Here is a 26,919-nt window from a genome sequence, read left to right as displayed (position 1 = left end):
TCACAAATTATAAGTAATTTCAATAAACTAATAACTAGACATAGATCAATAAGTTTGTTGATTGGATCTACCCACTAGTGTTTTATTTTGATAATCTTTATTAATCATCCTTTATAAGACTTTAATCCAAAATAATATGGAAATAATTTTAATAAAGTAACGGCCATGGCCACTAGTTTATGGAGACCACTTAATCAACTAGTTATTCATGGCCACTAGTTTATGGAGACCACTTAATCAACTAGTTATTCACGGGAAAGTTAGATTGCTTTGACTATTTCAAAACCGTGGATAAGCTCCTAAATATCCCACTCTACTACCCAAACCACAAGTTGGAATGGTGGGGGCATTGACGCGTCTATGAAATCATCTCTAGTGCGGCGGGTTCTGTCTTTACCAAAATTTGTGCCGGTCAATATCGAGGGCTCTCACGGATCTAATCAATCACGTGTCCACAGAATTTAATATCATAATCCTCTGCTTTTATAAACATCCCACCCGGCAAGGAAAGGGGAACCAAAGTGAACACAATGGCGAGCAAGACCAGTAGTCTCTGTTTTACTTTCTGCTCTCTCACATTCATTGTGATTGCATTGTGGGCACAGATTTCATGGGCTCAGACCAGCGGATTGGAGAGCAACTACTATGCAGCATCATGCCCGAGAGCGGAGGAGATTGTGAAGGAGCAAGTGTTTAATCTCTATCAAGAACATGGCAATACTGCCGTTTCCTGGCTCAGAGCTATTTTCCATGATTGTATGGTCGAGGTATTTATTTTTAGGGATTCTGTTATCCTCCAGATAAAATGTAAAAATTTTCCTGAAATTTGTTATTTGATATATATGTTTTGTAATCTAATACTGTATTTTTCAAGATATGAAAAAAAAAGTTTTGACTTTTGAGACATTGTGTGTGAAAGATTTTTATATATCAATCTCTTTCACTCTAGATTATGTTTCCTTAAAAGATAATTTGTTATGATTTGGAGTTTAATTTTGTGTTGCTATCTGAATGCAGTCTTGTGATGCTTCGGTGCTGCTGGATACGAGCGGGAGTGTGGAGTCTGAGAAGCCATCTGACAGAAACTTTGGAATGAGGAATTTCAAGTATGTCAATACAATCAAGAATGCTCTAGAGAAGGAATGCCCTGGTATAGTCTCCTGTGCTGACATTGTTGCTCTTTCTGCCAGAGATGGAGCCGTCATGGTTAGTGTAATCTTTCATTTGGGTTTGTTTTGCAATGGCTAATCTCTTCTAATCTATCCAAGAATTCCTGAATGGATAAAAGTATAAACCACCAAGATTCAATGCGCAAAATCTATGTGAAAGAGACCGTCTTTTTTCTTGGATGAAGTTTAGATATATGTTGTATGATCAATCTGATATCTTTATTTGAGTAGACTAGAATCTAAAACTTTTGAATAGACTATCTAATCTAAACTTTTCAGATGAGAGATTCATAATTTACCGTTGTAATTATGTCTTAAGTTCGAATAGACCAGAATCTAAAACTTTTCAGATGAGAAACCCGTTGTGTTGTAGCTCTTAGCTGCTTTAATGAGTGATTTTACGCTGTCTAAACTGAAAAGTACATTTTCTTGCAGTTGGGAGGGCCTCGCGTGGAGTTGAAAACAGGGAGAAGAGACAGCAAGAAGAGCAGCGCAGCAGTGGTGGACAAATACATTCCATTGCACAATGACAGTGTCTCAACTGTTCTATCACGATTTGGCGCCATGGGAATCGATGCAGAAGGAGTTGTTGCTCTTCTAGGTGTGATTTCGTCTTCTCAACTTTTCATGGAAAATGATGGATTATTTGATTTCCGTTGCCTCAATCGGAAATGGGTCCTATCCAAATTTCATCTTCTTTACAAACTAAATTCCCTAACTGCAATTAAAGTAATAAAATCTAATTGTTAGATTATCTCTTAACAATGTGTTCTGTAAGTTAGATCCAAGTTTTATCATGAAGGGTTGCTCAGTTCATAAAGGAAAATGTACTTTTTCCCTGAAACAGGGGCACACACGGTCGGAAGAACACACTGTGGGAACTTGGTGCACAGGCTGTATCCCAAAGTGGACCCAACTCTGAATGCAGAATACGCTGCGTATCTGAAAGGCCGCTGCCCAACAACAAATCCAGATCCAGAAGCAGTGGTGTATGCACGTAATGATCGTGGGACGCCAATGAAGTTTGATAACAATTATTACAAAAATCTGATGGAAAACAAGGGCCTTCTGGTGGTAGATCAGCAGCTGCTTTTGGACCCCAGAACATCTCCTTATGTGAAAAAGATGGCCCAAGACAACAACTATTTCTTTTCTCAGTTCTCAAGAGCACTTACAGTTCTCTCTGAGAACAATCCTCTCACTGGAAACAATGGAGAAATCAGGAAAGACTGTCGCTTTGTGAATGCCTAAATCACCCTCATCTTTTGTTCTACACTGAACAGCTATATAAAGTTCAAGCTTTTCTGCATTAGATTTCTTTAAAGATTCATCATGTACGTTTCGGATCTCATATTCCATTGTCACCTAATATATGGATTGACGTAATCTATTCACATGAAATAAAATGATGAAACAATACCAACTATGGTCCAGTTTGAGGGATTGAACATGGGATTCTTTGCCAGATGCTCTGCTGAAAGTATTGTTATGCCATGCACAGTTTTAACTGTTTGTAAACCCTGTTTTTTCTCTCTATATACCCGCTCTCTCTGTACATAACATCCCTCTCTCTGTCTACACACTACACCTTTTTGTTCAAAGAAAAAAGAAAGTACAGTTGAACCAACAATCAATCATTTGTATCCTCGCCGTCGCTTTTTACTACTACAAGTTTTTCATCCTTTTTGAAGTGATCATGCTTCTTTCAAATCATGCAACACATTTCTCACACATATAATGGTTTTCTTAGGAAAAGTGTTTTGATGTTATAGCTACAATATTGTGTTGAACTAGTTATAAATAATTTTATTAAATCGTGTTGACATAATTGGATAAAACTTATTATTTTAAATTTAAATATTCTTTTGTTGTGAACATTCTTTCATTGTAATCGTAATTTTGTATATGTTGGAGAATTAAGACAAATTTTGATACTATATTAATCTAAATTTATAAACATATATTTACCCTAAGATAAATATATCCATTTATGGTTAGATTGTGATGTTATCTATACTTGATCTCATATCGACCAATCGGGATTGGATGGGGCACATGGCTACCTAAAGCCCTTGGTGTATCCATGAAGGGTTTTGATAGTATTAGTGGTCTCACCCTCATCAATCGTGGAGAAAGGTTTGGGTGATCTCTTTATAGTTGATCCCAACTGTGTGGGTTGCATGGGTGTAGCTATAGCGGGTGGTGGTGATGCTACCCATTGTCTCTATATTGGTCTCTCCTCCTCCCTTGCTATTATGGAGAATCCTCAGAGGACTCCTCACAAGTGGGCCCTTTTTGCTTAGCTAAGGTGGTAAAGCATCGATTGCATCATCTCTGAAAGGGAAATAATCTCCAATTAGTACATCCAATGGGAAGATAAGCCTAGGCCCTATCTAAGCCCACCACCCTACAAAACCATCTATCACCCCAACTTTATCAATGTCTAGCACCATGGGTGCATCATTGTTGGCCTCTTTAGAAGGACTATCAAGAGAATCCTTGAGGGAAGCATGTTGGTGCAATCAAGTTGAGAGATTCCCCAAATGAGATTGTCCAACCTTGCAACAAGAGACAACACAAGTCACAATGCCACAACAACAATTTGACAACAACGAATAGGGAAATAATCTAATTACATTCAAATAGCCTACAACACATAGTTTACATATTTACAATAGACACGCCTCCTTACTAAGGACACAAACCTTACTTCATTAGCTCTCCTAAACAAGAACTACAAACCTACTTATATACAATTTTTCTAGCCAAAGGTATAACATATTATAACATATAGGTCAGGACCCAAATCCATAAGAACTCCATTAGATAAGGTTGATATATTTTCCAATTGAACCTAGAGATCCACCACAAATGTATTAGCCTTGAACAATGTGTCACTAATCATCACAAATCATGAAACACTATCATAAGATAAATCTTTTGACCCTTGTCATTACAACAAGAAGAATGATATAGGATCACAACAATCTTAAGATAACTTCATAAGGAAAGAATGGATATTGATAGGATTAATGATACATAAATAATAATTACATACAAATATAACCAATGTAAGAAAGTAATAAATCAAATAGAAGAGAACACAAGACACCAAGATTTGATGCGGTTCGCCCAACATAGATACGTCCACCAATAATGAGTCCAATATTCTTATTATCCAGTGATTACAACCTATTTACAATCTATAATCCCTTATAGCTCAATACCGTTGCAAGAAGCTACAATCTCATCATACATTATGAAATCCCTAACCCTAAGCCATTTTATACAAGTTTTTTGTCTCATACAAAATCAGGGCTAGAACAAGTCATCCAATAGAAAAATAGTAGCTGACACATTTTACAATAATAAAGTTGGTTGAGCTTTCGAGGGTGTTGCCCCTTTAAACCCCCATTGGGGCTGGCCCCTCAACCCCACCATGTACTATAACAAGGAATGCATTTGGGGCTCTTCCCCAGGACCCTGCAAGGGGCGCTGCCCCTTGACCTCGTATTGGGGATGTTGCCCCCAAACCCCCGTAGTAATAATCTAGGGAGAAACCATGCCAAATAAAGTGGGAAAAATTAACTTATGAGTCTAATTGGGCTCCACATCACAATAGATAGGTTAATCGCTAGGGTTTTCATTGTACCAAAAGATAGACTTATTTTAATATTTGATACAACCACTAGACTTATCTAGAAGAAATAGGAGGTTGTTAAACCATATTGTGAATCCAACAAGGGACTCTGGCCTACTGCCAACAATACCCCTCCCAATGTTACTTGACATGTCCTACAATGATTCGACCATGTGACTAAGCTCTGATACCAATTGCTAATCGTAAAAGGTTATTGTTGAACCAAAATATTGAACTATTAATGCCCAATACAACCACTAGACTTATAAAAAACACAAGAGGTTGTTAAACCATGTTACGAATGCAAAAATGACTTTGGCCCACTACCATCAAGTCAAGCAATGAAGGTAGACATAGAACTATCATGATTTCTAGATCGCACTATAAGAATTGCATAAGATAATGAGCCAACTAGATCAATCATTGCCTACAACATTGAAACTAGAAAACACGAACAAGGACAGAAAGGAAATACTTTTGGTTGATGCAAGATTGCCAACTCCCCAAGAATAATCATGCATCATACATCCCTAGTGAGTAGAATATGTTCCGTAAGAGGAACTTATGAAAATTTGATAGGGTTCAAGATATGAATCTCATGCTCATTCATAATCCAAATATCTTCTTTGTTCACAACAATCGCATTTTGTAAATGGTTACTCCTAGTGTTGTTATATCTAGACATCTCAATCCCAACAATAGACCCTTCCCAATCAAGTAATACTTTTCTATTGCTTCCATACTCCTTGCTTTGATTGCCCATGTTACATAAATTACCACTTCCTTTTTTACTCAACCATCAAACAATGTATGTTTTCTTTTACCTCCTTCATAACCCCCAGATCTGATCACAAGATTTCTCTTCTCATTTGATACTACTCCTACACTTTGTGAATTACAAAATTATTTTCTTTTCATCAACCTTCAACAACTTCTTAGGTTTGCATAGTGTTAGAAATAGGAAATACTAAGAGGTGGGGTGAATTAGTATTTCACAAACTTTTGCTCAAAATTGGATATATTTAATTAAATTATAACTTGCATATGAAAGTAAACTAATTATGCTTAATAGTAATCACACCCATAAAATAATGAAACTCTTAGCACCATATTTTGTTAACTAGGGAAACCTTGGCCAAGGGAAAACCCTAGTGGGGTTAGTACCCACTAATCAAAAGTATTTTGTGAAAGATATTGACCCTATTAGGAGTCTATTACATCTATGTAATGTCTCGCTCCTTGTTAGAGGACTTGGGGTTTGTTAGGAGTTGTTATTACAATTTACAAATAAATGTAAGATGGGCCCATTGTCAAAACATGCAATATACAATCAAATCTTTCAATATAGAAATAGATACAAAAACCTCTATACTATTGTTGATATCTTCAATATCTGATATAGCCTTTTAATGATCTTCGCAAATCTTTGTCACAATTCATACTGATCATAATTTGCATCACAAAATATAGCATAATATACATACAATTTCATTTACAAGTTTTCACAACTTCACATCCAAAAACATTTTCCTTTATACCATATTTCTTTAAATGTCGGTCTTCATACCTTCACATGTTTTCCAAAATATAAAATTGAATCTTGCTAACTTAGGGTTGACATGTATAGGATGTCATCCCTAATCAATGAAGTAATTATTTTGATAAACAAAATAATTCATCAATACAAAATACTCAATCTCATATCTATTACCTTGTTGTGTCTTCTCAACAGTGTCATTGTAAAACCAAAATATCCCTATCCATACAGATATGCACTCTTGCATACACCATCCTTATACATTGTCCTTCCTCCAGGTAAGTTTGCATGTGCCAGAAATTCCTATGTTAATTATACTGACCAAAAAGGTTCATGTGCTAATAGATGCACTCTGTGACACTCATAGTTTTCTAAGTTTACATCTCAAAACATTATCTCCAAGATCTAATAACTTGATCTATATGTCACCATAAATGACAATGTCATATCCTATTTACCTAACCAAATTGCCAACAATATGTCCATCAGATCCTTCTTCAACTTCACAATCTTACTTAGCTCTTCATCCACCTATTACAAATTCTTAATCTTGTTATCTATAGCAATATGGTCCCCTACTGTGTAAGTTAGTATCATACTTAAGTTATTTGCACTTCATCCTTCATCCTGCAAAGAATTAAAGTGAATTTTCTTCTATCCTTCTCAATAGTAGTTCTATGTTCCTTCTATAATCATGAATATCTCATATATCATATTGCCAGTGTCTTCCTAATAAAACACGACAAGCACTCATGTTAACCATGTCACATAACACCTCATTACGATAAGGCGCAGTGTTGAACTTAACCCAACACTTCTCTATTACTTCCACCATATGATCATCCTAAAACCAACTTATCTCATAATGACAAGGATGTTTAATTTTCCTTAATCCAAGCTTTCATGTCATATCTTCTACTACAAGGTTATCGGTAATATCGTTGTACATTATTACCTTACAATAGTTGCCTCCTAATTTCCAAATAGTTCAGAATAATTTCTTTCTTTGAATAGTACCATTCCTTCTTTCTCAACACCACTCTCTAAAACATCATAGATTTTCTCATCTTAGGTGTAGTCATACCTTATATGTGCTCCTTCTCTCATGCATGTATGAAAGGACTGTCTTTTCATTTTTGCAATAATAAGTGGCTATTTTTTGTTCAATTTTCTCTCTTTGACCCTCAAACTCTCTTTAACGCCTTTCTCTATGTCTATCTAGATCTTAATTTTGTACAAAAAACCTCTATTGGTTTTCATACACAATCTCACTATTGGCTCAAGATGGGAAATATATTTATTATAACAAATAGGTACCTAATTTATGGATTTTAGATCATTTTATATTTTTTGTAGTCTATTTATTTTTTAGTGAGACTACATTGTAGTGTGTAGGTATATGACATGCTATCATCTAAGGCTGAGAGCTTCAAATTTATTCAGAAAGCATTTAACATTCTATATTTTCAATTTCTATGATCACAATATTTATATCCTCATATCTTCATTTACAATAGTGAAATAAATTATTATTGGTTCTAGATTTAATGTACTTATATTTAGTTTGTTTAAAGTTATTCATTCTTTTTAAGGTAGGTTAGAATTAGACTAGTTATACTAAATTATGTCCCCCTATCTTGTATGCTAGTAGAAGTGAAGTAACATAAGGAAGATTTTCTCTTGTAGAAGGTATAAAACTCTTTTATTTACAAATTCAAATCAACATATGTACCATCTTAAACTAGAAGCGCCTATCATTTAATAACTTTTAGCTCATGTCATTTAATGATTTTATGGTCCACAGATGCATTTGGGTTGAAATAGCTATTTCTACCACTCGTTATCTTTTTCCTAGTTCTTTCTATGCAGTTTCTAAGCCCCTAAAATTATCTCTCCTCGAGAAAACTCTGGTATAAGTTGACCAAGTCAATGTGTACCCAGACCTATTTTGGTCTTGGGGCCAGTTTTGTCTTAGGTGTTTGAATTTTTAAATGTTGTGATCATGTTGAATTACTTTATTTTTAATCCCAAAAACTAGTATATAAGGAAGCTTGGGCTTCATTTTCACAATCTACATACATGAATACAAGTACTCTTACACTTAAGAACCTCTAGAAAACATATTCAAGGCATCATCAAGAATTCAAAACATTATCCCAAGAATTGGAGGAGGTACTAGTAAGATAGGAAACTTCTAAGAGGCAACAAATGCCTAAACAATTTACAACTTAAAAAAAGGAGAAGACCCCTAAACAAGAGAATTCATCGGTGAGGAAGGATACACCAGAAAAATAAAAGACTCTAGCTGGAGAAAGAAGGTCTACAAGAGGAATTCAAACCCTCTAAGAAAAACATGAGATTAACAAAGTCCAAATTATCAAAAAGCGTGTCTAGAGGATAGTGAAGTGTCAGAAGAACTAAATCAATCAAGTAGAAGTTAAGCTTGGAAGAGGAGACAAGAAAGAAGAAAAAGTGAAAGGGTCAATAGGTGACACTCCCACCTCCTCATCATCTAGCTCAAAAAATGAAGGAGAGTTATTTAAACACTATGCATAGAAGAAAAGATTAAAAATACCTCAATCAAGGAGGAGATTCAAGAAAGTGGGAAAAAATAAAATTGGAAAAAGTAATTCCAAAGAACTAAAGAAATATCCCAAATTGGTTTGACATTATGAAATACTTAATCAAGAAAGCAAAAGGAAGCAATGGGCAAGGACACTAGTTCAAGCCTAAGATTTTATTATTGGGTTAGCATTGAAAGTCACATATGATCTTGACACTGATTTGATTGAACAAATTACATAGATAGCTGACAATGTTGAAGTACATGTTGAAGACATAGAAAAGGTTGCAAAGAAGAACGTTGAAGAAAAAAGAATGGAAAAGTTCATCAGTAAAAGCACAAAGTTGTATCACCTTGCAGGCTAATTTATCAGAACAACTAGATTTGAGTATTTCTATCTAAAAATCAATTTTGTTCAAACATATGATCTAGATGAATTCATTATAGCTAAGTTATATATGGTCTCACACTTTTCTAATTGCAAATGTCTACTAAATGCATGTTTCATACTAGTTTGTATCAAATTACTAAAGAAAAATATATATTTTAGATAAATGATGTTTCAATAACTCTTACTATTTTTTATTATATTTATTTAATAACATATAAATGCCATTTTTTAGAGGTCAACATCAAGAATATTCTCATATAGAGTTTATAGTGTTTTAATTAAATATAGTATATTATAATTAAAAAATTCTATAGGCATGTATTTTAACACTAGAAAAGATGTCAATTTTGAGAAAGAATAATAATAATAAATCATATCAAAAAAATTAAAATTTATATTATGTTCTAGAGGAGAGAGTCCTCTTCCAGAACGTATAATTTTTCTTCTGGTTAGAATAGATTTGTTTTGAAAAAAGTGGTGGGAGATGAAAACTATCGATTTTAGTTGAGTTGAAATTTGAATCATTATAAAAGAGAAAATATAGTTCTAAATCCAACTTGATCCTACAAGTAGGATATTTGATTTATTATAAAATATTAGATAACTTATATTAATGGGATATTATTATAAAATATTTTATTGATTAATATTTTGGGACAAAATGATCTAGATGAATTTATTGTTCCTACAAGTAGAATAGCTAACATTTAAAAATTGATTATTGATTATAATTCCTACTACAACTTCCTAGCACAAGGAGAGATAGAAAATGCAACAATAAATACTTTGGTAAGGTATAAGTACCTTTCGATAGTGTAGAACATTTGAGGGATAAAAAAATACATGTCTGGATATCAACTGGATCATTTTAAAAGGCATAAATATATATATATATATATATATAATATTACAAATTCTATTTAAAATAAAATATATTATGTTTGTGAGAATCAATAGGCCTCCCAAATTCGTAAAATGTTTCATATCATCTTGAGAGGTTTACTTACATCAATTAATTTAGTCAAGTATTTCCTTTAATCTAACCCACTATTTAAGAGGTAAATAGGTCAATAATACCATATTTCTAGTATCCTTCATCTAATTTGTCAACAATTTAATAACATCGACAAAAATGCTATTATTATTCTCAACAATTTTTTTCTTGTGAGAACATTAGCAGTTAAGAAGAATAATTAAATATTGCTTAAACCTATAGTAAATGTAATATCAATAACAATTGACTTATTCCCATCCTCAAACAAAACTCAAAATACAAGCAAAAATATCCAAATGCTTTGACCTATCCTCTAAACTATATCCAAAATCATCTATTGTTTGCAATCCTTATCTTGTGAGATTGATGAAAATAGAAGACTAAAAATCTAACTTTCTAGAAGTTTATCTAATATAAGCATTATAAATTTGTAAGTTTAAAAAAAATATTGTCAACTACATAAAATTGAATCATTGTTAAATTTATGAAACAAATATAGTGAATAAAGGGAACGGGAAAACCTAATAGGTTGCACATTCAAGTCCAAAAATAAAGTTTGATTTGAAGGCCTTTCTTCCAACTCAGAAATAAATAGCGAAGAAGGATAATATCCCTATGCAACAAACCATAAACACTGATTTGCTAATGTTGTTCATTTTTATTTATAATTTCTATTTCAACTAGGGATAACTTTATACTATTTTCTTCAATCAAGTTAATCTATATTACATCCATAATTAGAACATATCCATCTACAATATTTCAATCATATATTGCTCTAGAAATTTGCACTAAAGAGACATGCAATGCAATGCTCATTTCTAGAAATTTAAGCAATGCCAATCATATTTAAATTATTTTCCACTAAAGGGGTTCTTGAATATAACTACAAGCAAAGGCTAAACTTTTAGTTTGAGTACTAACATAGTAAATGCAGGCAACAAGGGCATTGATTTCTCTATACCTTATAGAATAAGCATCGACCCTATCATTTGAGAACTAATTTAGTGTAAAGTCCACAACAGACATGTAACATGATGCATGAACATATCTAAAAACTTTTAGTTATGCATGTTTCAGGGGAGTAAAGGTTGATTGAGGATATGAAGGTTAAAATATGAATTGTTTTCTTGCCTCAACACCACTTAATAACAAATTTCCTATAATATTTAGTCTATAACATGTATACCAAATAAATATCAATGTCCAATCAACACATTAAAAAATTCCCATTTTTCTTATCCCAAGCAAGAAAATATTTATAATGTACAATTTACATAGTTCATAAAGCCTATATTTACTTTTTCAATTGAAGAAGGAAGACAAGAAGAAAGAAAATAGATCAAGGATAAAGTGAAAATATAAATCACATGCTAGCCTCAAGACTAGCCAACTCTTGAGGAAATGATCTACAAAATATGAATAGTTGAGCAAGTGTTGTCAAGCCCTAGAATTACATTATTCACAATCGTATTGGTTGTACTAGGGAATATGGAATAAAAGTGTTAGAAGGAAAATCAAAACTAGTAGAAAGTCGATTAAAATATGACATAATAGCCCCAAAAAAACCCCAATTTGACCATATGTTTCAAAATTCTAGTAATCCTTGATGCAATGTTGGTTTTCATTGTAGTCAGAAAATGGAAATCCATTTTTATGTTTGAGAGCTCTGTGATGAATGTCCAAATACTATTACATTGTAAAATATCTAAACTATAAGAAATATAGACCACTAAAAACAATATTGGGGCTAAGATCTTAACAAGGAGGCTTGGGTTAAAGATTCACGTGGAGGGAATGGTACTCATTACATATCTTTAATGAGGAACTAGCATGTGACTCTAGTTGGGAGTCATTGAAACACGATAAATTTAGGAAAATTTGAATTATTAAGCTTGAGAGGATTCCAATTATGTGCAAAGCCACTATCTAGAAATCAATGGTGTTGTGTGACGAAGTCCTACACATGTTGATTGTCCAAATATTTGCCAATTATTGTTAGACATTTCAAAAATTTGTTTATTCTTTTGATAAACCTAAATGAAAATGTTTCATTAGTAGGAAAGATGCATTTATATAGTGAATGCATTAAATAATTCTATGGAAGATGACAATTAGCCCAACAAAAATCAACCAACAATGTTATGTTTATGTGGCTCTTATTGTCATTATTTTGAGGAAAATGAGTTTTATGCCTTCACTCTTACTAGTTTTAAGCCTCAGTGTCTAAATATGTTAAAACTTTGAACAATTAGTGATGGCAACAGAATTCAAATTATTCTTTGGATGATTGGGAAACTACGAGCAACCAAATGTCAAATATGTAGGTGGCTTATGACCAAGCTCAAAAATACACTACCAACTAAAGTTTTGGAATTTATACAAACATGTCTAGACTTGAATTAAAAAGAAAGTCTTTATTACATAAGTTTTCAATTGATTAAGAGTTGATATAACACTTTGGTATTACAACTTATCATAATGGAAATATCTTTACCATGTATCTCTAAATTTTTATACCAACAAATTGAATATGGTGCCATAGAATAAAAATAGTAAACCAACTATTTATAAATCGAGCAATTATATATGTGTTGTGTGAAGTTCAATCCAATATTATATTTTCTCTAGCCTTTTTCATTTTTTCTCGTTTATCTTTCTATTATTTTATGAGCTCTTTCAAACTTCAGGGTTTCCCGCATGGAACTTGTTCTTTAAATATTGTGGTCACATGTTGTTTGAATCATCTTCTAGCTCCACTTTATGTGCATTACTTGTTTAATATCTAACTCTCTGACTTTTATTTTCCTAACTGTGTGTTCAATTTCTCTATATTTTCTCAAGTCTCATGAGATAAATTAATAAAATTAGCTATAGTGATTTTATGATCGGATTTCATGATCAAAATTAGAAAAAGAAGTCAGAACTGGGTTTTACTAAATGTGATATCTTTTTTCAAAATGGTAATGACTTTATTAATGAATGTTCCATAATTTTTAAAATCTATTTGCAAATTGCATTGGAAAATCATTAAACCTTTATCACATATAATTGTCATTGAGATCCCATTTCATAGAGCATCGATTTAATTTAGAGTATAAGTACATTGTGTATAATTTCCTTTATTTTGAGAATTACTAATATTTTACAAGGAGTTAGGTCTGTCAACTCATCTTTAAAAAATCATATAAAAGTGTGAATGCTCTTAACACATAAAGAAAGTGGATGTCTTGGTACCGGTATTGAGAGATACTTATCAAGTTTTAAGTGATCTAGCACAATATGCATCATATGATACTAATGGAAAAATAGGTGTTTCATTTTAAGACATCTATGATACCTTTAAACAAAATGAGTACTAGATGTTATTCTTATAATTAGTTAGCATTACGGATGTCACCCAAATCAAATATATGTAGGGTAATTGATCTTTTGGCACTATTTTTTCCCAATGTGAACTTTGAAAAGATGAATTCTAATGTGCTATGTGTGTGATTAATTGAGTGTGTAACTATTCTATATTTAATGTTCATTTTGTGCTTGAATTGCCAAAATCAATGTTCTTTTGTTTTTGTGTTTATTACTTGGGAGGATAAAATGAATGCGTAAATAATTCAAGTAACTTTATTGAATCTTGTAATTACTTAACAATGTCTAGTTTATGTTGTTGTAAGCCTTGCCATTTTTTAACAATCTAGGAATAACTCATCATTGTCCAAGATGCTTCTTACCTAAGGATATGACGATTAACCTAACTTCAATCTTTGACATGCTCTTTGGATGTGAGTTGTTTAAAGACTACATAGCTCAACTTGTCATAGGTTCAATGGCTTCATTTGAAATATTTATTGATGGTGAACAAATAGATTCCATGAAGCTACAAGAGAAATTGAAGGTATGCATGATGCTTTGTTAAAATATGACTATTGATACAAGAATTTCTAGAGTTGTTTTTTTCTACAAGCACAAGATTCCTAGCTTCATATATATAGTTATTTCCATGATAAGTGTTGAATTTTGGATCTAATATATTCTGATCACATTTAGCATATTTCGTCATTTTGTTCTAATCTCTCAAGAACATAATTGACTCTATAAGACCTTTTGCTATATTATTATTATTACCAAATTTTATTACTATTAATATATAACAAGCTTTTGACTTTTGCCAAAAAATTAAAATAAAAAGTTATTGGAATCATATTATTTATTATTCCACACAAATTTGTTTGATGAGAGCTACACAAGCATAAGAACCTTTGGAAACTTGCAAGTTAACAATGAACATAATGCCTAAGGGCAATCCTTATGAAATTTGATTTAACAATTTAATAATTATTTTTTATAAATATGTAAAGCTAAATTCATATTTGTTGGAGATCATTGTGTTTATTTCACTTGGCCTAATGTGTTGAAGAAGACTGACAAATAAATTTCCTTTTTAGTTCCTCTATATTTTATTCTATTGTTGTGTTTCTAGGAATTGTATGACAACATGCAAATGTGTCTCAATATCCCAGTCTCTGGAAAATGCTTTCCATATTATTTAAGCCTTTTGTCACAATTTTATTTTTATCAAATGTTGAATTAGGGATTACAATTATTTATGTGTAATATATTCAACTGCTCTAAATTGTTGAGATAATGGGTGTTGCACACATTGCATAATATTGTTATATTGTATTATTTTATTTTGTTATGTAATGTTGCACCTAGATGGATGTGCAACATGTAAAGATTCCCATGGGATATACTTGATGAGTTGTATTGTAACATTGTGATAATATTTCATGTAATTATTTAATATTGGGAAAAAAGAATTAAATTTCCAATATTAAATGTGGGTTCAATGGGTGAGGTATCACATGGTTTATGTAATACCACTTGGTGGTTTTGTGGGACTTGCTAGTATAGAAGCAGTCACAAGGGTAGTTTTTGTGTGAGAGAGATGAAAAGAAAAAAGGCAAAAAAGGTAGGAGTCAAGCAGGATAAGGCTTGACATGTTAGCCACGGGAGCATTTGTGAAGGTTGGAAGCATGACATGGGATGTGTGGATTCATGCTTGTTCACATGGATTGCTTGATTGTGGTTATGGCTTTGAAGGCTTCCATGATTGTAATGCAATGGTGTTTTTGCTAAATAATACATGGTGATGGATGCTTTTGGAGGCTGGGTTTTTCCCTTAATGAGGGTTTCCCAAGGTATATCTTGTGTCACATTTTTGTGGGTATGTTGTTTATTCTCTTGCATGTGGATTTTAATTTTGTAATTATTTCAGATCTATTATGAGTTATGTGGAAACAATTATATTCATTGTTGCAAGTTTCCTTACAAGTGGTATCAAAACTATGGTTTTATTATTGTAACTCTAGAATGAATCCATGGGAATGTATGAGAGGATAAAAGAAAAGGGCAAGATATATGAGTTGTTTATTGCAAATCTGATGGTTTTGGATTTGTTGTTATGATGGAATAGTGGTAGATTTTGGGTATGTGAAATTGTTGGACAAAAGGGTTTTTTAAATGTTTCATTTAAATGAAGTTTTTAGAGGTTAGCTTGCAAAAATGACCTCGTAGGCAAAAACAAATCTCAACATTGAATCTAGGTCAATGTTTCCATAAATTTTGATATATAATATGCCCCAGTTTTGTCATGTTCAAAGGAAATGAAAGAGTTTTTAAAGTTTCAGCCCGTGATGATCATCAAATTTAATCCCGTCAGAATTTTTTGTCACAAAAAACAAATTTGTAGCAAAAATGGTAAAAAGACTATCTTAGTAAAATGACCATAACTTTCTCTCAAGATATCAGATTTTAGACTTCTTATAGGCGTTAGAAAGCTAATTCGGAGCACTACAACATGGTGTAGGTTTGGTTATATGATTTTGACATTTTGTCAAGTTTTAAGAGCTTGAAAGTCAAATGTTGTTTATTTTGAGCACAAATTAGGGCATAACTTGGGCATACAGAGTTAGATTTTAGACTTCAAGTAGTCAATAGAAAGCTCTTAGAGAGCTCTACACATTGGTTGAGATTTGATGCAAGTTTGACATGGTTTATTTGGTGATATATTGATCTGTACAGTTTATGGTATATATATTGACTATGGTAGCATTGTGAGTCTATGACATTGTATGTTTTGAGATTTAAGATTTGATGTCATTGAATACTAAGTTCATATTTCATATTGGTCTCATGATGATATGGTTATCAGTGCTTGGTTTGGATATGCATGATGACTTGTTGGATCTACAAGTTGTGTAGTGTTGTAAGCAGTCTATACTTACAGATTGCATTTATAGCTTGGTTATAGGTTGTCTTTGCCCATTGATCTTTCATCATTGATGCATATTCAAATTGGTGGCTTGTATTTGATTTGTCTATGCCCTAAGTCACATGATTTACTAATTTTTTTTTTCATGTACAAGGGATGAGATGTTGTTACCAGGTGCAGTCATGGTGGAGCATTGTGGTTGACTATTTTATGCTGATAGGTTGGACATATTGAGAGTTAGTTGCTCAGTTCATAGATGTGATCATGGTGCCATATATTTTGGCATGACATGATTAGATATACAGGTACATCCTTTATGTTCACTTGGTTTAGATTCTTAATATAGTTATGGTGGTATATCTTCTTGGTTGAGGATCATGGTTATTTGGTTTCTTTTGAGGAGCTCATGATGACCACTTTGAGTTCTTTGATGGTTTGATGCCTTGGTTGATTCTCATGGTTAGAGGATGGATTTTTAATCATGATGTCATCGATAGCTTGGATACACGATTTAGTGGGAGCTTGTGACATTGATGAAGTGACACTACAGGATTAGCTCCTAGTTTGATTTGTATCTTTTTGGTTTGGATATCTTGGTTTTAGTTGGTATTGACACTTTGGTTGTGTGAGTGTAGACCTAGAGGATCTTCATGTAAGAGATGGATTTTATGATGTCAAGGGTGACTCGGCACCACGGTTGAGTGGGAGTGTTTGGCATTGATATATTTATTGAGTGTTTGCAGTTGTTGGAGATTTTTCTTAGATCATGTTGTTGTAGAAGCACCTTTGACATTTGCATGGTGCACTTGTTATCTTCATCGAGTGTGAAGATGGTTAGATCTTGAGGACTCATGAGGTTCTTGGTTATCTTCATGGTGTGTGGAGATGGTTCTTCATGGTATGTGGAGATGCTTTTCTTCATGATGTGTGGAGATGGTTGCATCTTGAGGACTAATGGGGTTCTTGGAAAAGGTGTGGATTATGCTTTTGTTCGGCATGTTGTCCTTGGTGTGAGGATGGTTTCATTATTATGTCATGGTATACTCTTGATACATGTTTAGAGTTTTTTGACATGTTATAGTATGTTCATATGGAGCATGTTATCTCTTTTGGTTGAGATGGTTGGATCATGTTGTCATGTTTATATTCCTGAGGCCATTGTTGGAACTTTGACATTGATCTTGGTTAAATTTCTTGGTATTGAGTACATTGATCATAAGCTAGATACTTCATGATATCACTATGTTGCATTTGGAGTTGGCATGGATTGATTGGTTACAGGTGCTCATGGATACTTAAAGACAGTAGTGATGTTGATTTCTCTTGGATTAGAGAGGTATTTGTTGGGACAGTTGATAGTTTTAGTGAGAATTTTGAGGGGCATTTTCCTGATACGGACTTGAGAAGAGATTATTCTTAGATGAGTTTTGGTTGGAGACTTGGATATCTTGATGAGCATTCTCATTCCCCACTCTTGGTCTACTCAGTGATTTTGCTACTTGAGAGGTATAGCCCATTATTTCTCTCAAGTGCATTATATTTATGCTTGTCTTTTATGGATATGGATCTTGAGCTACAGTAAATGAGTTAGTTCTAGAGGGTTCATTTGAGAAATGGTTTATCATTGGTTATCTCCTTTTGCATATGTTGTTATGTTGGTTGAGTTTGGGAGATGGTTTATATTGGGCATATTCATTGGTTTAGGAATGGTTTATGAGTTTGATCTTCTTTTGAGAGGCTTACATCCATGATAATTAGTTATATGGTATGGTTTGGGTGTTGTTGAGGCTTCTTGGTTGGGGTTTTATAGAGGAGATCATACTTGCACAATTTACATTTAGAGGTTTGTGTAGAAGGACATGATACTATTTATGATTTGCATGGTTTCTCTTTGGTCTTGGTTATCTTCTTGGATGTTCAATTTTTCCTAGATTGGATTTGAGATTGGTTAGAGATTGTGGTCACTGGTTTGTGCTCATGTATGTAATGTGAGAGATGACATGGTTATTCCTTTATCTCTTTCCTCTATCAGTTATGAAGAACTTGGGAGAGTGTTGGAGACTTGTTATGAGAATTATTATTGTAGGTTATTGGTTTATGTATTGTGGATGTCCTTGAGACTACATGGATTCACTTTTTTGAGATGTTGTGAGTGGATTGGTTATAGATTTGACATTTTCTTTTGCAATGGAATCTTCTTGGTATATATGTGGCAGGTATTTCTCTTGAGGCTTGTGATTGCAGGCTACAAATTGGACATGTTGATGCTGTGAGATTCACTTGGTATACCTTTAGAGGTATGGATAGTTGGATGGGTTTGGCACTTACTGTGGATGTTATTTCAACTATAAATATTTCGACAACTACAGAGACATGTGATTACCTTTAGATCAAGTTTTTTGTGCTTAGTATTTTTAGTTGGTACAAGATTTTATTATCTTCTAATGTGATAGTTTGGGTGGCCTTCTCTTTGGATGGCTTCTATGTATGTCCAATGGCAATGGCATAATAGGAGGTAGCATCATTTATGTTTGAGATGTTGGATACTTTGATTTAGTTGTGGGTACCAGGATGGAGCACATGGTGTACTTTGATCCATGATGGTGGATGTGTTGGGAGAGATTGTTCCCTTGTTCATTTATGTGGCTACAGATTGATCCTATGCAATGTATACAACAAGTGGGAGATTGTTGAGATAATGGGTGTTGCACACATTGTATAATATTGTTATATTGTATTATTTTATATTATTATGTAATGTTGCACCTAGATGGACATGCAATGTGTAAAGATTCCCATGGGATATACTGATGAGTTGTATTGAAACATTGTGATAATATTTCATGTAATTATTTAATATTGGGAAAAAAGAATTATATTTCCAATATTAAATGTGGGTTCAATGGGTTAGGTAGCACATGGTTTATGTAATACCACTTGGTGGTTTTGTGGGACTTGCTACTATATAAGCAACCATGAGGGTAGTTGTTGTATGAGAGAGATGAGAAGAAAAAAAGCAAGAGTCGAGTGGGATAAGGTTTGACATGTTATCCAAGGGAGCATTTGTGAAGGTTGGAAGCATGGCATGGGATGTGTGGATTCATGCTTGTTCACATGGATTGCTTGGTTGTGGCTATGGCTTTGAAGGTTTCCATGATTGTATTGCAATGGTGTTTTTGTTGAATAATACATGGTGATGGATGCTTTTATAGGCTAGGTTTTTCCCTCAATGAGGGTTTCCCAAGGTATATCTTGTGTCACATTTTTGTGGATATGTTTTCTATTCTCTTGCATGTGAATTTTAATTTTGTGTTTATTTCAAATATATTATGGGTTATGTGGAAACAATTATATTCTTTGTTGCACGTTTCCTTACAATGTGATTTAGTTAATGTGGAATATGAGGGGATTGAATTTTTTTGAGATGTGTACGAGTCTAACATTTTATTACTCAAAATTCTCCAATTAAAGGTGTGTTGTTCTTTTTAGTTTTGTTGTGTAACTTTGTTGGTTTCCTCTTTGAAGGTTGTACAATGGGAAAGGGAAGAAGATCATATTGCTCATTGTTTGATAAAAATTACAATAATGAAATAAATTAGAGTTGGATGGTATGGACCATGACAACATAAATCATTCTGGAAAAAAAAAAATGACAAATCAGAAGTGTAAGATTTTTTGAAAAAAATGTAAAAAATAATGGATTAAGAAATTTTACAAAACTGTAGAAAAAAGAGCAAAAATCGCATATTTTCTTAAATTTAAAGGCATTTCCATAGACTAAAGATATAGAGAGGAAATAAGATAGTGAATTTAACCCATGTATTGTAGAATATAGATTTTTTTTGCTTATGTTCACATCACTAATTATAATTGCCTTGCACAAATATACTTTATTGTGCATAAATAATAACTAAATGGTTACACTTGATGGCATTTCAATTACAATATAGCTTTTATATTTAGTCAACTTGTACACAAGGTACAAAGTTCCAAAAAATCTAACATAGCCAAGTGTCATGTTCCTCCCCAAACTGAATAATGAGAACAAGTGGCATTTATAAATAGTAGTCCATGTGGAAGTATAATAATGGGGGCCAACCAAATTGTTGGTAGCCACATAAGAAATAGAAAATCCCCTTGGAGTAGGCCAACTTAGTTAAATGAGAATATTTAAGGATATTTGAAAGGAGTTGATTAGGTCTAGGGTTGAAAAAAACTCCAATTGTGCATCATTGTCTCCTCTACCCTGACATATATGGTCCAAAGGTTGACCACCACAATCCCCTCCTTCCTCAAATCCATTAGCACCTAGTGAAAATGTAATATAGAGGACACTCAAAGAATTGATTTTACCACTCAATAATGAAAAGATATGTGAAAGAGGATTCCTCTAGACCCACAATGCTTGATAGTCCAAATGTTGCAAATCAATGAAGTAACATGATTAGAGAAAGATGTGGAAGCATGGATAAGACACATGCACTTTTGACCAAATTTTACAAATTCTACTTGTAACAATAGATGGTAGATACTAATGACAATTGCCAATGGTGGAACCTGACAAACAAAGATGAATTATTTTGTTTTAAAAGTTAATACTAAAAATCAACTAGATGACAATTACTAAAAGAACATATGCTTCCATATAATAAAAACCAATGAATACAATGAAATATGTCACTCATTGCCCCTAGTTGAGAAAATAGAGATCTAATTTGAATATAAAATCTCAAATTGAAAAGCCTTGGATTTAAAAATTTTTGATGAAAATAATAATTAGATTAACCTAAAAATGTCTAGGAGTCTTATAAATACAAGAAGATGAGGTGTCCAACTAAACAACAAAGTCTGGCACACCCATAAAATCTAGTTTATCAAGCTAGTAGAAGTGCAAGCAAATAAGTTTAGCACCAAAATTCATGGAGGCTTTACAGACTAGGGTGCAGATGTAACAAAAGTGGTATATTGTCTTGGAAACTATCTTGCTCAACCCATTTTTAAAAATACAAAGATATACAAGATCTTTTCCCCATGATAGATTTTGTGCTTTTGTTGTTAGGTAATTAATAAAATAGTTTCATAATCATCAAGATGTGATGAAATATAATGTTTTTGATTAAGAAAAATAGGTTTTAATGGGGCCCTGAAACCCTACATAACTAAAGATTAACATAGATAAAGCGTTAAAAGTATCACCAACATACTAGCCACGGGCTAAAAACAACAACCTCCCTCAAGATAAATAGATAAAGCCAAAAAAATAAAATAGGGAAATAGAACAAAAAACTAGGAAAGGCCTAAAGCCAGGAGAACAACTCAGGAAATTTCTTTGAGAATTTTTGTAGCATGAATCTCTAGCTCAAACACTCTTCCAGCCACCTCCTTAAGGTCAGAGAGATCTTTATTAGGTTCCTGGGTGTCCTCTTTCTTTGTGTTGGATCTAGTCCTCTTCCTCAAACCATCCTTAGTAGAATTGTCCTTACCACTATTGGCAGAATGGCCTTCCTCCTTACTACCCCTATGTTCCTCAATTTTTTCAATCAACACCTTTATGTTGTCATTAGAATCTTTAAGAATGTTATAGCTTTGTTCAACGATTTTCTGTAGGGTGCCCTCCATGCTCTGAGCTCTCCTCTTCACTTCCTCCACTTTTTTTTCCATATCCTTTTCCTCCTTGGTATTCCTACTCTTGCTATTGTAATTGTGCCTCTCCAATCTGCCCACTTTGTATATAAGCTCCTAGATTTCATGGTAAATCCATTTTGTGGTTCTATGGCTATCAATTGCATTGTAATTTGGATTATTTAGCACATCCATCTAAGGGTTCTCCTTAGTGATGTCACTCAAAATAATAAGGGCATGGTCAATAAGCTCCTCCATTTAAATTGTTCCCTCCTTATTCTCCTTCACTAGAGTTTTCATCATCTCTCTATTGAGCCCCATCCTCGCAGAAACATTGTCAAAATTACTCCAAACCACCTTCCTATCTTTTCCCAAAATCTCACAAGTGTAATGGCCAGACCCATATTCCACAAAAACCTGCTCATTCTCTTCCCCACTCCCCTAATTCTCCTCTTCCTCATCCCTATCCTTCCCCTCCTCCTGCCTTTTCTCCTTGGCTTTATTTTTGATATCTCTCCCTCTTTTCAGCCTCCTGAAAGGCTTGCCGGTAGAAACCTCCTCTCTATTGACAAGCATCTTTATAGTAATATTTCTCTTTCCTCTCGTCCTCTCCTTATTCTCCTCTTCTCCAAAATGTGTATCTTCCTCCTCATCAGCATTGTTACACTTTGTATCCATGCCTTCCGCCCTCTCATTATAGTTTCTATTAAATGAGATCTTAGTGTTTTGTTTAGAGTCGAGAGTATCCTTTTTCTCCATTTTGATTTTCTTTTTCCCCTTTTTATGTTGTGGGGTAGCATCCTCATTTGTATGTGAATACATCTCTTGACTGTACTCAGTATCAGATGGTATATAATCTTCTCTCGACTCATCCGACTCATCTTTTCCCTCGTTGCCCAGCTTCATATTCTTAATATCTTTCCCCATTGTCCCAACCTTAAAAAATTCATAAATTAATAGCAAAAGCCCCTCATGAAAAGCAAGATTAGCAATGGACTTCTCCTTATAGTCATTGATGTTCTCATTAATTGACGAATATAGGAAAAAAGGAATTGAAACCTTCACCCCATACCTGAAATGATTGAGGAGCACAAAGTGATGCATGCAGAGTTGGTCAAATCTTGTATCCAAGGAGATGTACTTGATAATAACCCTCAACACAAACCTCCACAGGGGCTTGATGGAGCTCGACAGGTAGTAGGCACTTTTCTTCACTAAAGCCTTTTTTTCTTCCACATCCTTGGTAAATTCGATCATAGCCTACCGAGAAATATGCCTATCTCTGTAGAATTTCTTCCCAATAATAGGTATGCCCATCATTGCAGAGTTAAGCTCCTCCATCACTGTAAAATCCACCCCATCAATTTTGACAATCCCGTTGCTCCAACTCTTAACCCATGATACGCGTAATAGAGGGTTTCTACCTATGGAGTCATTAGATGAATGTGGTAACTTAACCTTTTTTGAAAATGCTCCACACCTTAGAACACCAATGCCACTTGGCAGCTTCATCCTCAAGTTCTCTCATGTGTCTTTCCCCCACCATACTTTAGTCTTCTCTGCAATCTCTTCTTCTAGTAGTGATATCTTTTGAAGCTTGATTCCAATTGATATGTATTATTTTCACAAAACTTCTTTTAGCCTTATGTGAATTATACCCAAAATCAGGCCTCAAAGTGTGTTGATGAATATTAATACTGTGTTTCATACTTTGGTGATGAAATATAATGTTATCTCCTTGGTTTTGTGCTTATGTTGCACAGTCTATAGTACCATAACTCAACAAGCCACAAAATCTAATGAAAGGCATAATGATCCGCCACATCTTCACCACCTTTCCTATCTTATAAATCCAAATAACAACTATTACTCATACTTTGGTATCAAAAAGGCCACAAAAATTTGAACAGTACAAATTAGGTATCCATGTCCTCACTTAGTGTATTATCAACACATAAATCGAGATAGAAATTTCCAAACCCTGAGATAAATAAACCTTGTCAATATAAGGCTCTTTCAGCTAAGAAGACACACAATAAGAAAGGGCGAGGCATAGAGGAGAAAAAAGTATAAAACATCCCAGAAAGATAAATTATCCAAGTGACACAATTGGTAAATTGTAATAAGTTGAAAGATATGGCATACATAAATGATGGACAACTTGAGAGAATATCATATGTACCCAAACATGTTTGACCTATGCAATGAAACCCAAAATGCAAGCAATTAACACCAACAAAAAGAAAAACATATGTATCTAGATATGTAACACAACTTGATTGTGACTTATACGTGTAAACTAAAAAAGGCATACCTTGCTCAAATGTTGAAAACAAAAAAAATCTATCGTAATCAATGGCTATGAAAAAAAATATTTCTACGAAAAATATAAATAGATAGTGAAATTCTAGACCTTTTTGGGACTCTTGTCTTATCCAAAAATTATTAAAGATAATGCATTAAATATGACAAGCATATAGTTGACTTGCAAGACAATGCATTTCCACAAATGCATTTAAACATGCCACATGATTTGGGATAAAGGAAAATGTGATAGAGACAAAAGTCATAATGATAGCATTGCTCCACTTTATTTTTTTGGTAAGGTATGCAATAGTCCAACTAGATTTATGACACATTGATTATGCTTGGACTCTAAGATAGACAAAATATCATTCACTGAGGACAAGAGGGTGAAAAAGGTCAAAAATGACATGTCTAATCACTAAATTGTCCTTATGTTTATACTTCTGGATGAGATTGTGTGTGTTCTTTAACCCTCAACATTTCGGATCATACTCAATGATCCATCATCTTTTGACATTCTTGAGATCTCTCATCTTAATGATGGATCATTGAGTATGATATTAAGATGGATCATTGAGTATGATCGGAAGCGTTGATGGTTAAAAAACACACACAATCTCATCCATAAGCATAAACATAGATATATAAATAAACGTGCATGTGTGTATTAATATAAACCATATTTATATAATCTATGAATTAGATTAATATTAATGCAATTTATTATTTTATAAAATCATTTATATTTAATATGCACTAATTAACTGTATGTCTATTTATATGTAGAAAATTAATCATTGATATTTTAATTCCTAAAATAAAATTGATATACTAATATGTTAAATTATATTTAATATTTAATTTATATATTATATCAATATTTGTAATACTCAAAATTCTCTCTTATTACCTTCAAAGAAAGAATGGATAACTTTATACACATTTGGGATTTGGAGGGATAGAAGAGTTATGGTATCTATTCTAAGATTGTCCTACACCGTTGTTTGGTCTGTGTATGGGTAGATGAATTGGTAGGGGTGATAAATGTTGCAAATTGTGGGAATTGGGAAGTTTGAGGTTTGGTTTGTGAGGATTGGTGAAGTATAGGGGGATTGGAGTGTAGTTTGAGGAGAAAAGTGGGTTGAAGGATCATATGTACCACCATTTTTGGGGTCTATAGTGGGTTGCATGTCTAGATTTTCTTCATTTCTCACCTTTTCTACTATGCAGGATCTTGCATTTGAGTCTAAGCCCATTTCAATTGGTAGATTTGTTGACACAAATCTTCATGGACTCCAACCTTCCATAAAATCTTCGTAGGTGCAAGAGGCTCTACCCAAGCTCAACCTATCAATCAACATGAATACTTGCAATAGAAAATGCTAAATTTCCATCTCACCATTTATGTTTATTTTCCTTGTCATTGACACCATTCTTGCAATCAAACTATGAGAACATAGTTTCTTTTAAAGTTAAGAGGTGGGAGTACATTGAAATGTGAATTGTAACACAGTATGTGGAAGGACGAGCAACAGAGTCTTGTGCATTAACTCCTTCCTGTATATTTCCCTTTACAAACTATGGCATCAAGAGAAATGAAATGGTACAACATGGAATTAATGGCAAGATGGCAAATAAAATGGTCAGGTAAGAAAAGCAATGCAAAAATGGGAGACATTATAGATTGTGATAGATAAAAGTGATGGAAGATCAAGATAGGGATGAAGATATATAGAGATGGAGAGGGATATGAAGGGAACGAAAGGGGATATATAAAGAGAAAGCAGAAAGGAAAAAATAGAGATGGTAGGGATAAATATTAATAAAGGAGACATAAGGAAAGAATGAGAGAGGGAGAGATAAAAAGTTTACGATAGATATATAAAGTGATGTGTATGTATGTAAAGATAAATATTCAATTTATTTTACTTAATGACCGTGCCATATGCACAAAAAAAGATTTATAGAAAATACCTATATACTTTCAAATAAATGCAATCAACACATATAAAGTTGGTCTCAAAAACCTTTACATTTCTTCTCCTGGATTGTCTCAAAAGAGGATATCCACTATAACCTCATGGAAGGAGATTTCACTAAAATTTTAGTTAGTATAAGATAATTAATATAATTTTATATTTGTATAATAAAAATATTTTATCTTATCTCTCCCTCTCCCTCTTCAACAATAGCTTCATCCTGTCCTCTCTTCCCCAACTCTATCTTTTTTATCACATCTCTTCCCCCCCACCCTCTAAATTTCTCCCCTATAAATGTCTACATATTTCTCCCTCTAACTATTTGTATCTCTCATCTCTCCTTTCTTTATCTCTATTTTTCTCTACCCTTCTTGTCCTCCATTTCTAACCCAATCTCTCTCACTCACGCTCTTTGTTTCTCCCCATCTCTACCTATTCTCTCT

At 33.3% G+C, this 26,919-nt stretch overlaps 1 protein-coding gene across 1 annotated transcript; it reads left to right on the top strand.

The window, feature by feature from the left end:
* The first annotated feature begins 493 nt into the window (after positions 1-493).
* Positions 494-2,602, top strand: LOC149536858 (peroxidase 21-like). The gene is made up of 4 exons (XM_089805597.1): positions 494-767; positions 1,018-1,206; positions 1,605-1,770; positions 2,017-2,602. The coding sequence occupies exons 1-4, from the start codon at positions 531-533 to the stop codon at positions 2,418-2,420; spliced, it is 996 nt and encodes a 331-aa protein (XP_089661723.1). The 5' UTR covers positions 494-530; the 3' UTR covers positions 2,421-2,602.
* The last annotated feature ends 24,317 nt before the right edge of the window (positions 2,603-26,919 follow it).

This window comes from Cupressus sempervirens, chromosome 10 (genome assembly GCF_028749045.1).
Source record: "Cupressus sempervirens isolate cs-2001-9-10 chromosome 10, ASM2874904v1, whole genome shotgun sequence".
NCBI classification, from domain to species: domain Eukaryota; kingdom Viridiplantae; phylum Streptophyta; class Pinopsida; order Cupressales; family Cupressaceae; genus Cupressus; species Cupressus sempervirens.
The sequence above is the reverse complement of the archived record's forward strand: the minus strand, read 5'-3'. Positions and strand labels throughout refer to the sequence as shown.

Coding starts and splice junctions, on each gene's coding strand:
- LOC149536858 (XM_089805597.1), top strand. CDS start 531: ATGGCGAGCAAGACCAGTAGTCTCTGTTTTACTTTCTGCTCTCTCACA. Junction 1,207..1,604: donor CCAGAGATGGAGCCGTCATG/GTTAGTGTAATC, acceptor ATTTTCTTGCAG/TTGGGAGGGCCTCGCGTGGA. Junction 1,771..2,016: donor AGGAGTTGTTGCTCTTCTAG/GTGTGATTTCGT, acceptor TCCCTGAAACAG/GGGCACACACGGTCGGAAGA.